At 42.6% G+C, this 12,338-nt stretch overlaps 1 protein-coding gene across 1 annotated transcript; it reads right to left on the bottom strand.

The window, feature by feature from the left end:
- Positions 1-1,840: 1,840 nt before the first annotated feature.
- Positions 1,841-6,711, bottom strand: LOC130987029 (tRNA (guanine(37)-N1)-methyltransferase 1-like). The gene is made up of 9 exons (XM_057910588.1): positions 5,867-6,711; positions 5,246-5,344; positions 4,745-4,864; positions 4,469-4,635; positions 4,314-4,384; positions 3,246-3,388; positions 2,834-2,942; positions 2,191-2,303; positions 1,841-2,094 (listed from the first exon to the last, which is right to left on the bottom strand). Exons 1-9 carry the CDS (start codon positions 6,662-6,664, stop codon positions 1,960-1,962), a joined length of 1,755 nt encoding a protein of 584 aa, XP_057766571.1. The 5' UTR covers positions 6,665-6,711; the 3' UTR covers positions 1,841-1,959.
- Positions 6,712-12,338: the final 5,627 nt, after the last annotated feature.

Here is a 12,338-nt window from a genome sequence, read left to right on the forward strand (position 1 = left end):
TGGTTGACTCGTCGTTACGTCGATACTTGAATTCGTCTTGGAATTTCAAGAGGAATTTTATAACTCTCAAGAGAGAAATAAAACTCACAGTTTTTGATAAAAATAAGGTTAAATTTTCGTGGGCTACATGACAGCCATATATATAGGCAAAAACTAAACCTAGTCTAATAAGGAAACAACTTAAAACAAACCATAATCAGCCAAACAAGGCCCTTACTCCTAATTTTTTAAAATAACCCAATAACTAACTATTAGGCTCTAAAATAACAAAGCTGAAAATAAAATAAATAAAGTCTTACAACTTCGGCCCAAATGCAAATAAATCAAAATCAAACATAAACATAGTGCGCCAACTCCACCATCTCCAAATAGCTTCTTCGCCAACTCTTGCTTCTTCAACGACGAACCTTGGGCTACATCAGACGGCTAGAGAGAGAGAGAGATAGTAGGGAGGGTGTGGGGTGGCGACTGAAAGAGGTCGTCTACGTGAGGATTTCGACGACAGAGGAAGGGGAGAGGGTGGTGAGGAGGGTGACGGTGTAGAGGGTGGCAAAGGGGTTGAGAGAGAGAGAGAGAGAGAGAGAAACAAAGAGAAAAAGCGAGGTGAAAAGTGAGTGCAAATTTGGGTTTAGTGTGGGAAAGGGGTGCGGGTCGAGTCTAAACGGGCCTAGGCGCGGGTAGACCCGTCTTATGGGTGAGGTTGGTCTGACAGAAGAATTTGTCAATAACCTTTTATCAACTTTTATTAGAACTCGTGCTGTTTTCTTTGGGACAAACTTTTGAAGGACGTAAGGAGTAGTTAATAGTGTAAATTACAAGGATAAAATTATAAAAATCACCTATGAGGTAATGACAAAAAAAATAGAGTGTGCTTTGAGGAATATACCAAAAATGAAAAATATGTATAAATTGGGAATAGAGGGAATATAATAATTGTTGTTTCATGGGGATTTGCAACAAGGGTTCTAGAGATTTGGCATGACTCTTGGTTGTAGCTTTATGCAAATTCTATGATAGCCTAACTACTCCTGGTAAAACTGCCCCAAATGTCAGTTGAGAGAGAGAGAGAGGAAAGCAAATCTCAGTTGAGATTCATATGCATTAATACTCTGCAATCTCTCTCACATACACAAACACACACAGTGTGTTACAGTTTTGGGTGAAATCAGATCCGGTAAGTAAATAGCCTTGAAAGAAAAGATTTAAGGCTTAAATCTGGGCCGTCTGTATACACATCACATTATCAAATGTGTGCTTATGCTGGAAATGAACTAAAAAGGTACATCTTTTTAACAGCCCTTTTTTCATGCAAAACAAACCTAGTTTGCTGTGGCTGTCACCTGTTAGTTGTGCTTGTACCTTCACACAGACAGTAAATAAACAAAACCCAATTACAAACCATATACCTCTGTAGCATGTGGTCCTCAAACCAACCATTTTTTCCAGCTCTCTCTCCTATTTCATAATTGTGAAGCTCAATTCCTTGGTTTTCATGCACAAAAACTTATTTTGATATAAATTGAAATGTATTTGCAAATAGGATAAAACCAAATAAACCAGCATCCCTAATTATTCATAACCAAACCATTTTTCACTTGATATTAACTACTCCCTCCGTCCCACTTATAATGCCACAATAGAAATGGGCACAAAGATTAAGAATAAGGTATTAAAAGTGTAAAGTGAGTAGGAACCACTTATTTTATGTTTGTAGTGTGGGCACATACTATTTTAGAAAGTGTTATTATAAATGGGACAAACTAAAAATGAAAGTGTATTATAAGTGGGACAGAGGGAGTATTTATGAATAATAAGAACTATTCAAGATGCTCCTCCAAAGTTATCAAAAATATCTCAATATATATAAATATTTATACGCAGGTCTCGTCTAATGAAGTTGGACTGTCAAAATAATATCAATACTACATATAAAACGTTTGTATGTCTTCTTCACAATTTCTAACCTCTTCTGTAGAATGCCACTCTGTCCGGCAAGACAAATGATGCGCATAACATCCATTTTCCTGGAGCGACGAGGCGAACTCTCTGCATCTGTACATCAAAAGCCACCTCCGACAGTGCAATTCTAATTCTCTGGAGATGGGTAAAACAGAAATAATATGATTTTACTTGAAGACAAATTCGATCTAAACCAATTCTACCTTATACGATGCATAAATAAGACAGTACCTCGTGAAAATCGAATTCCGGATCTTGAGCTTTTGAGAAACCATAAACATGAATTCTTGGCAAAGTACAACCTTTACCAAGGCCAAGTCCATGGAAAAGTCCCCTAAAACAATCTGCATTCGAGAGAATGCTTTTAGTTTGTATATTGTACGACATAATAGTTCTCATACCGTCATACGTCCATCAAATTGCAAATACTAGTCTTGACAGAAGATTATTCTACTAATCCAGTGGATTTTAGGGCAACCGTAGAAAACCGATGCCAATAATAAGAAAAAAACACATGGAAACCCTGGGGATTTGACCCATAATGTTATCCGGTGATTCTAAAAAAGGAATACAGTACAGAAACTTGTTTCGCATTACTCAAAATTAGAAGAAGAATGATACTTCATCCAGTTAATGACTTTTGTCTTGCTGATAACTACAAACTTATCATCCATGATTCCCATGTTACTGAACGCGGAAAATAATTTAAAGACATTATGCGATAAAACACATTATATTATGGTAGTGTTACGAAGAGAATAGTATTCCCAATGTAAGAAAAGTAACAAACACAGAGTGACTCATGAACCAACATAAGGGTGCATAGATGAAAACAGTTGGAAGAAGACAAGTAAGGCTAGGCGGCTTTCTATACCAAGAAACTCAGCTGCATCCTGTGGCAAATTCATGACTACTTGAGTGATGGGAGCTTTCTGGCATCTAAAAACAGTTTCAATAAATCTCCTCCCATCCATGTTAAATACCTACAAATAGGCAGAATGTAAAGTTGATAAAATTATCCTCGACATACCCAAAATTTCCAATGAATTTCTAACATTGTTCGACTTATAAATTGTAAAAGGAACAATTACAGGTTTTGACAACAAAACATGTTGTCAAATGAAGTACTCGAGTTTCAAAGGGGAGATAGTTAACCAAAAACAGAATTCTACAGCTTTCATCGAATGTGAAATCTAGTCAGGAAAATTGAATTTTCATCATTCAAAATGTTAATCACTTGCTGCAACTCTATAACCAAAATACGGCACGAGGATGACACTCCATACCTGAATTTTCCTTTCAAGTTTATTGAGGACACAGTTCTTCTCAAGATACTCAACAGCACAAGGATTGAGATCATTAGCATACACATATTTGACTTTCTTTGCAGCAGAGATGGCAATTGGACCAACCCCAGCAAAAACATCACCTGTATTCAGGGGGCCAGATTGCAGAAAGCTCAACCAAATTATCTTTTGTAACTGGAATGCTATAAAATTGTACAAGGCAACAAGAACTCCATCTTCATTAATCAACAAAAACCTAAGCTAGTATAGGATGAGATGACAATCACAATCTATGGAAGCTCTGTAACTTAATGTGCCAGTTTATAATCTGCATTTCAACAATTTGGCATGAGTATGGAAGCTCTGAACTTAATGTCCAGTTTATAATCTGCATTTCAACAATTTGACATGAGATCACAAAATGAACAGAAGTTTTTATACTAAATACGGATGCCATGTACCAGCATCAAGCCACTCAGGTGCGAATCTACATTTTTGTCACCTAATGCTGATTTTGAATATGCCATTTGGTGCTTCATCATTGTCCTTTCTTGTTGATAATATCTAAAACATTTTAGCACAAAAGTACCATGGCATTCTTTTTATTCTTAAATCATATCCTCCTATTTAATTGGTGAGGGAATACGACTTTGCTTGAACAAATTCAAAAAAATGACTTTTTATAGAGAAATAATAAGTTTAGCACAGATTTAAGTGCTCTAAAAAGTCAATGGTACCCAAAACATTCCAACCGTTATCCGCACACCACTGAGTTAAAGGAAAATCTATATGGTATTCTTGCCAAATGTACCTTTTCCCCACTAACTATTCAAGCTAAAATATACATTAGGAATTTACAACATAATGCCCTTATACTTTTCTTTTTTCAAACTTATAGTGATCCTTATCCTGACACCATGATAGCTACCACATTATGAGATTGCCAAAATGGCAATTTGCATCTACGCAACACTATAAGGCATAACAATTAATTACACTAGGAATATTAATTCTGAAAATTTTGGGAACTTAAGTTATGAATGATTCAGGCATTATATACTAACATACAGACAACATCTCTGTCAGTGAAGCAATTTAGCAGCCGCTGCCTTTCAGTTGCGAGCCTCGAGTTCCAATATCTACAAATAGGAATACTAGGTATTAGATTAAATTAAGCCTTCGTAGTGCAACAAAACTTATATCTGGGTCCTTTGTAGACTTACACAGCCGCTAAATCAACATGGAATCGCAGTCCATTCTCCACTACTGTCGTCACAAGGGAATTGTTGCCTGCCAAAACTTCTAGCTGCATTGTTCTGTAGTTATTTTGAATAAAATCAACTTTGTTTACAACTGTTTGTATCTTTGGCTTATTCTTATCCAAAACCACCTGATATCAACATAAGTAGAAAGAAAATAAAATGTTAGATAGCCTCTTAAAGCAATAAGTAATAACTCCACTCAAATTCAAAAGCTATCTGTACTAACAAGGAGAATACCTTAGCGATAAGGCTTTTATATTGACGATGCTCGTCTCTCAGATTTAGGTGAGCAATGTGTCCTACTGTTTCAAAAGCTGAAGGAACAGTCATTCCTTTGGGAAGCAAAGCCTCCAAGATCTGCATGATGTCTACATAGATTCAACTCTTAATATACAAAAAACAAATACTCTTTCATAGACATTAGAAATTCATAGTCCCATCTTACATGTGCAAGAGACAGATAAGCAGTTCGAGAGACATTTTCAGAATGGAAAATATGAGATTTATGGAAACTCAATCAATCAGTGTTGAGAGTTTCGCATGATAGCAAATAATAAATCCCATCTCCACAAAACGTAACTAAAATAAACTTATGGCTCTAAATGAGAAAACTACAAAGAATAACTGAGAAATCCTCCATCTTCCCATTGAGCACTGCATCAAAAAGGAAGGGGGGAAAAGGACAATAACCAAAAAACAAACACAAACCCAAACAAATGATCTGGTCAAGTGAAATACCTCGCTCAGTTGCCAATAATCATAAAACAGAGTCAATTTGCATTTCACAAGTTCAAAAGCTGATTCTGTGTGCTGCCTATCATCCTCCTCAAAAACAACCTGAACAACGCAATTAAAACATCAGTAAGATACTTAGTCATAACATTTAACCTTAACAAGATACCAAAACTAGCCATCCTAAAAGCTATATCAACAAAAACTGTAACAGTCGCATCAATATAATACCCCACAAGCTGAATGCACAAAATAAATTCCAAGTATACATGTTTATTTCATGTATTAACTATACATGTTTATTTCAGATTAATCATCTTAAGCTTTCTTCTTTTGAGCCTAAAAAGGGATCAACTCCCACAACTCTAATGCTCATCTTTAACAATATGTTGAAAGTTTCCTATCTGCCCCTACAGTAGTACAGTTGAACTTCATTCAAAGAGGAGCTACATCGAAACCCAACAAAAATAAAAATAAAATAAAATTATCAGCATAATTTGCCACAAACACGAGTTCACAAAGCAAGCTTCCATGAAAGAATGACCACAAACAACCTAACAAGATATCCAGTCATAGCAATACCTAATTGCCAATAAATAATCAAAGTATAACAAGTGAGAGCAAAACCTTAATTGCCTGAGGCAATTCCTCAATGCTTTTATTGGAATACCGCTCATCCAAGAGCAGCAGCCTCGTCGGGCCTAGCCACTTTTGCTGCTGCGGAGCATCTTCTCCCAGCAACCCACTCAAGTCTTCACTATCATGGAACTCAACAACCTCTACTAACGCCCCCTCACTCCTCCTGACCCCTTTCATCGCCCTCTTTTCACCATCATCCCTCGTTTTCCCCTTCTTCGGTCTCGATATCCTAGCCAGATTCCTAAAGCTAGCATACCCTTGCGAATTAAAAGTTCTCGCTAGCTTATCCCGATATAGAACCGCATTCAGCGGCTCGCCATCCCACTCCGCCTTCCCGTATATCCTACGGTTCAATGCCACCAGCGCTTCACCTTCCGCTTCAGCGCCGCTGGCGGATTGGGGCAAAAGGGTTTTGATTTCCTCGTCAATTTCGTCGCCTGACACTCTGGCGATATTCCTAATTCGGGGCCAGTTGAGGAGGTGGCCGCGCAGGCGGTTTTCCAGCGCGGAACAGATTGCAGAAGGGACACGGAGTGCAGAAATGTCGAAGACTCGAGTGAAGGTGGCTTCGTCAAGGGAAGCGACGTTCTCGCCGGCGAAGGAGGGGCACCTTGGTAATTCAAGAGGAAGAGGCGAGTGACCTTTCTGGAGGGAGGGGCCGTATGAGAAGGAGGGAACAGCGTTGCCGCCGCAAGAGAGGGCAGCGACGAATCGGGGTTTGGCAGCGGGAAAGAGTGTGATCGGTGGTAGAGGACGAGGTCGGAAGAGGGAAAACTTAGTCGCCATTATTTCGGCCACGGCTACTTGGAGGAACTAACTCATTCTTAGATGCTGCTTGCGTAATTTTTTTTTTTTTGATTTAGGGGAGTCGGGGAGGGAGAGCAATGGGGTTTGAATCCGGATCTCACTGTTCACACACAGGAGGTCGCACTGTTTGGTGTCTTTTTGGGGACAAAAAACTTAATATTTTACACAACTAATACGTTTATTTTAGTTGCAAAATTTTTACTATATAAAGAACTAGTTTAACGGCAAATTTTTAGAGTTAAATTTTTAACAGCAATTTACTGATTATTTAGCGGAAGTTTATTAAACTTACATACTCCACAGAGTCCACACCATTCACGCATCCCACTAACCAACACTATTGACCCACTAAAACATAACTATAAAAATCAATCTCATATTCATTTATCTACATATCAGCTCAATAACAATTAAGTTAATTTAATTTATATATATATATATATAGGGGCGTGTTCCAATGAGACTCTCTATTTTTCGTGTAATATGAAGAGAATGAATAAGACATATAATACTAATGAACAAGATGTATATCTAACGAACAAGATGTATATACTGATGAAAAATAAAATTTAAAAAATTGGTAATGAATAATAGGGCTGGCAATTTTCGACACGACACAAAAGCACGTTACGAAATAAATGGGTTAGTGATACGCACAATAAGGTTCGGGTCCTTATCGGATCGACTTGATAAGGACCTGATAATTTCGTGTCGGGTTCGTGTCGGGTTCGTGTCGGGTTCGGGTCAGGTTCGGGTAACCCGATAAAATTAAATTTTTATTAAATATTTATTTTTTATTTTTTATTCATGATTTCTTTCTACATTTTAGTTTAGCCTTTATTAAATATTTACTTGTATTTTTTTGATGAGGAGTGATATATGCAGAGTAAGGAAAGAAGACAAATCAGAGGAATCAACCTCTTCGGAGGAGTTAAGCTGATCAGAAGAATCACTCTTACCAGAGGGATTTCAGTCACTAAGAGACAACTCATTCACCAAAGGAATGGCTCATGCCAAAGGAATGGTTCTTGCCAGAGAAGGCATCACCATCAGAGGAGTCATCCTCGCCAGAGAAGTCATCACCACCAGAGGAGTCATATTTGCCAGAGAGGTCATCATCATCAGAGGAACTACATCCGCCAGAGAAGTCGTGCTCGCCAGAGGAATGCTAGAAGACGCGGGGAAATCTCCCGCGTAAAGACAAAGTTACTGTTCTACCCTTCGACCACGCAAGAAGCATGCGTGGGCACTGATTTTACCTTTTTACCCTCAATTGTAATCTATAAATAGACCTCAGCTCGTGTATTACAATCACGTTATCTCATATTTTCGAATACAACAGTTATTTTCTCTTTCGCGCAAAGTTTCCGATCGCTTTACTTCATTCGTTCCGATCATCTCTACTAGGTATAGTCCACACTTTACATCTTATAGTTTAGGTGTTGGTTCTTAATTCACCAACTGGCGCCGTCTGTGGGAAATTTGGTCGTGCCACCCGGGCCTTCCATGCTCCACGCAGAGGGTTACTATTTAATCATAAGCCGCGAAAGTTGGTTGCACCCCCCGGGTCCTCCATGCTCCGCGCAGAGGGTTACTATTTAATCGTAAGCCGCGAAAGTTGGTTGCACCCCCCGGGTCCTCCATGCTCCGCGCAGAGGGTTACTATTTAATCGTAAGCCGCGAAAGTTGGTTGCACCCCCCGGGTCCTCCATGCTCCGCGCAGAGGGTTACTATTTAATCGTAAGCCGCGAAAGTTGGTTGCACCCCCCGGGTCCTCCATGCTCCGCGCAGAGGGTTACTATTTAATCGTAAGCCGCGAAAGTTGGTTGCACCCCCCGGGTCCTCCATGCTCCGCGCAGAGGGTTACTATTTAATCGTAAGCCGCGAAAGTTGGTTGCACCCCCCGGGTCCTCCATGCTCCGCGCAGAGGGTTACTATTTAATCGTAAGCCGTGAAAGTTGGTCGTGCCACCCGGGCCTTCCATGCTCCACGCAGAGGGTTACTATTTAATCGTAAGCCGCGAAAGTTGGTTGCACCCCCCGGGTCCTCCATGCTCCGCGCAGAGGGTTACTATTTAATCGTAAGCCGCGAAAGTTGGTTGCACCCCCCGGGTCCTCCATGCTCCGCGCAGAGGGTTACTATTTAATCGTAAGCCGCGAAAGTTGTTTGCACCCCCCGGGTCCTCCATGCTCCGCGCAGAGGGTTACTATTTAATCGTAAGCCGTGAAAGTTGGTCGTGCCACCCGGGCCTTCCATGCTCCACGCAGAGGGTTACTATTTAATCGTAAGCCGTGAAAGTTGGTCGTGCCACCCGGGCCTTCCATGCTCCACGCAGAGGGTTACTATTTAATCGTAAGCCGTGAAAGTTGGTCGTGCCACCCGGGCCTTCCATGCTCCACGCAGAGGGTTACTATTTAATCGTAAGCCGTGAAAGTTGGTCGTGCCACCCGGGCCTTCCATGCTCCACGCAGAGGGTTACTATTTAATCGTAAGCCGCGAAAGTTGGTTGCACCCCCCGGGTCCTCCATGCTCCGCGCAGAGGGTTACTATTTAATCGTAAGTCGCGAAAGTTGGTTGCACCCCCCGGGTCCTCCATGCTCCGCGCAGAGTGCTCACGCCTGGATGGGAAGCAGCTTGGATGGGAAGCAGCTTGGATGGGAAGCAGCTCGGATGGGAAGCAGCTTGGATGGGAATCGCGAAATCATTGACAGAGAAAGTAACCAAATATTCGTAAGAGGAGGCGGTGAAATCCCTATCATAAAGGTCAACCAAATCCTCGTAAGAGGAGGCGGTGAAGCTTTTATCCGAAGAAGTCAGCAAAATCCTCGCCAGAGGATTCACCAAGATCCTCGCCAGAGGAGTCATCAAAATCCTCGCCAGAGGAGTCAACAAAATCCTCGCCAGAGGATTCACCAAAGTCCTCGCCAGAGGAGTCTGCCAAATCTTGGCCAAAGGAGTCATCAGAATCCTCGCCAGAGGAGTCCGCCAAAATCTTGCCAGAAGAGTCGACCAAAATCTTCTCCAGAGGAGTCCGCCAAACTCTTGACAGAAGAGTCAATCAAAATCCTCGCCAGAGGAGCCTTCCAAACTCTTGCCAGAAGAGTCAACCAAAATCCTCGCCAGAGGAGCCTTCCAAACTCTTGCCAGAAGAGTCAACCAAAATCCTCGCTAGAGGAGCCTTCCAAACCCTTGCCAGAAGAGTCAACCGAAATCCTCGTCAGAGGAATCAACGGAATCCTCAAAACAGAAATTAAAGAAACCTCAAAGGAGAGGATCAAAGGAACATCAACAGCAAGCATAACGGGCCAAGTCAAACCAACAGAGGAGAGGCGGGAATATAAATTCAGACATCAACAAGAAGCAAAGATAACATAAGGAACAAAGATAAAAGAAGTACAAGCGGGAAAGAAATTTCATTAGAAACGTGCCCAAGAGATAGAGCTGTACACCAAAAATCGGAGGTAAGTATTCAGTCTGTACAAAATAAAGAGTTACAGAAATTGTTATCAAATTAGGCAGGAGGGATGGAGGCATCTTCAGGGGAAGTAGAAGAAGCAGGAGCAGAAGCAGAGGAATTTAGTAGAGGGACATCGCTCGTGGGGATCCGACTAGCAGACGCCCCCTCTGTAAACACAGGCAGCATGCCGATTTCTTTCACCTTGGGAAGACGAGCTCCCAAATCCAACAGCTTCATAGCTTCCTGCACATATAAATTCTCATCTCTATACAGATCAAACAGCTGGTCCATCGCGGCAGAGGAGGAGGCAGAGTCGGCAAAAGCTGAAGGCGCTAAGTCAGAGGGCAGGGGAGGCTCCATGCTGAACTGAGAAAATGTCCGGGTGCTCTTGCCAGTGGGATCCCGCAGCCGGTTCACAAAGCGCACCAGGGAAGCAGAGAAAGCAGGCCTATACATGGGGGCAGAGGGCAATGAGTCAGATCCAATCCCAAGAGTAAAATAGGGAATGGCCTTCTCCAGCACTGGATACCACCACTCTGGTTTCCCTGGAGAATTTGCAGGGATCCCCATCAACTCGTTTATTTCCTCATCCTTGAGGTTATCCATCAGGGCTCGAAAATTCAAGGAAGCAAGTTGCTCCGGGGTGGCTCCCGCCATCTCCAATGCCTTTGTAGCAGTATGCTCGATCACGTAAGCAAAGAGGGGCCCAAAATCCTCCAGGTACTCGGGAGTCTTTTTGAAGGCCCCCAGAGTGCCTTCCAGCATCACCCCCAGGAAGTGCTGACCCTGCGGAGATAGGAAATACTCCAGGCGTTGATCTCGCATCCCCAGAATGTAAGCGCGATTCTGAGCCTCTACAAGTGTCTTCTTCCAGCCACGCCGAGTTTCCTTGTAGGCTTTCTCGTACCCCGCCTTGAACTTGGCAAGGCTCTCATGGCTTTCCTTGGTTGTCCTGGTCAATTCAGAAACCAGGGAGGACTTCTCCACATCTGACTGGGCCAGCTGAGCCTTCAACTCAGCGATCTCCGCCTCAGCCTTGCTTAAACGCTCCACAACCCCAGCGACATCATCATCACGCTTGGCGATGTCCGCCTGCTCCTTCTCTCTTTCTTTCTCTGACATGTCATAGTCATGAATACACTTAACAGCTCCCCACATTCGAGCCTCTACCTGCAAGGAAGCAAAACGGGTTCCAACAATGCGATCAAGAGTTTAATAATTTCATTCTTCCTCTAATAAAAGTATAAGATGCAGGGTACCTGAAGAGCCAATTGGCACAGCTGAGTAGCTAAAGCCCCCCGTGTCAGCTGCTCCACTTTCTCCTGGTCCTTTGAGTGGACACGAGCTATCAAGGCATCAATCAACCCCTGCCCCGACAAACTCGAAATCGGCCCAGGAACGAGATCCTTTGATTCATCAGCAGGAGGCACAACAGCTTTGCCTTTGCCCTTTCCCCCGGCAGAAGGGAGGACCTTGGAACCACCAGCAGACTTCTTCGCTGGCCCCTTCCCCTTTTCCACTGCAGAGGAAAGGACCTTCGAACCACCAGCAGACTTCTTCGCTGGCTCTGAAGACTTGCCGGCCTTCTTCAGGCCCTCCTGCTTCTCCTTTTCACCCACAGAGATCAGAGAACCCCTTTTCCTCTTCTTTGAAAGCTCAGTAAGGGTGACACCGGGAGCCGAGTCAAGCGAAGGAACCTCATCAGTAATATCCACGATCTGGATATCTTCTTCACATGTGCCGGAGGCACCACCAGTGCTGGGACGTTTGCCCCTATGAACAAGGGCGTCCGCATCAACCTCCTCCACGTCAAGTGGGCGCGAGGCTTCCACATTTCCCTCTGGGATCTCTACCACAGGGGGAATATTGGCCAGTTCGGTCCCGGTTGGTTGTTCTGAGGGGCCCATCCGGGAAGCAGAGCCCCCCGAGCCATGCTCTCTACTGGGAACAGGAGAAGTAATGTCAGGCAAATTGTCTCCGCACTTGTTTCTCCAAGACATATCTGCAATTTAAAACGCTACATCATTAGCATCAGGGTAACAAAAGTTAATGTATTTTTCTAATCTATATTTTTTTTACCTATCGATTTCTTTGGATATAGGGGAAATAGGCCATTGTGTGCCAGAGGCGAATTGTTCTCAGCAAGGTATCTACATTCTAAAGGCTGGGCTTTGTTCATAGCGTTTAAATGGGCTA

This window comes from Salvia miltiorrhiza, chromosome 5, assembly GCF_028751815.1.
Source record: "Salvia miltiorrhiza cultivar Shanhuang (shh) chromosome 5, IMPLAD_Smil_shh, whole genome shotgun sequence".
NCBI lineage: Eukaryota > Viridiplantae > Streptophyta > Magnoliopsida > Lamiales > Lamiaceae > Salvia > Salvia miltiorrhiza.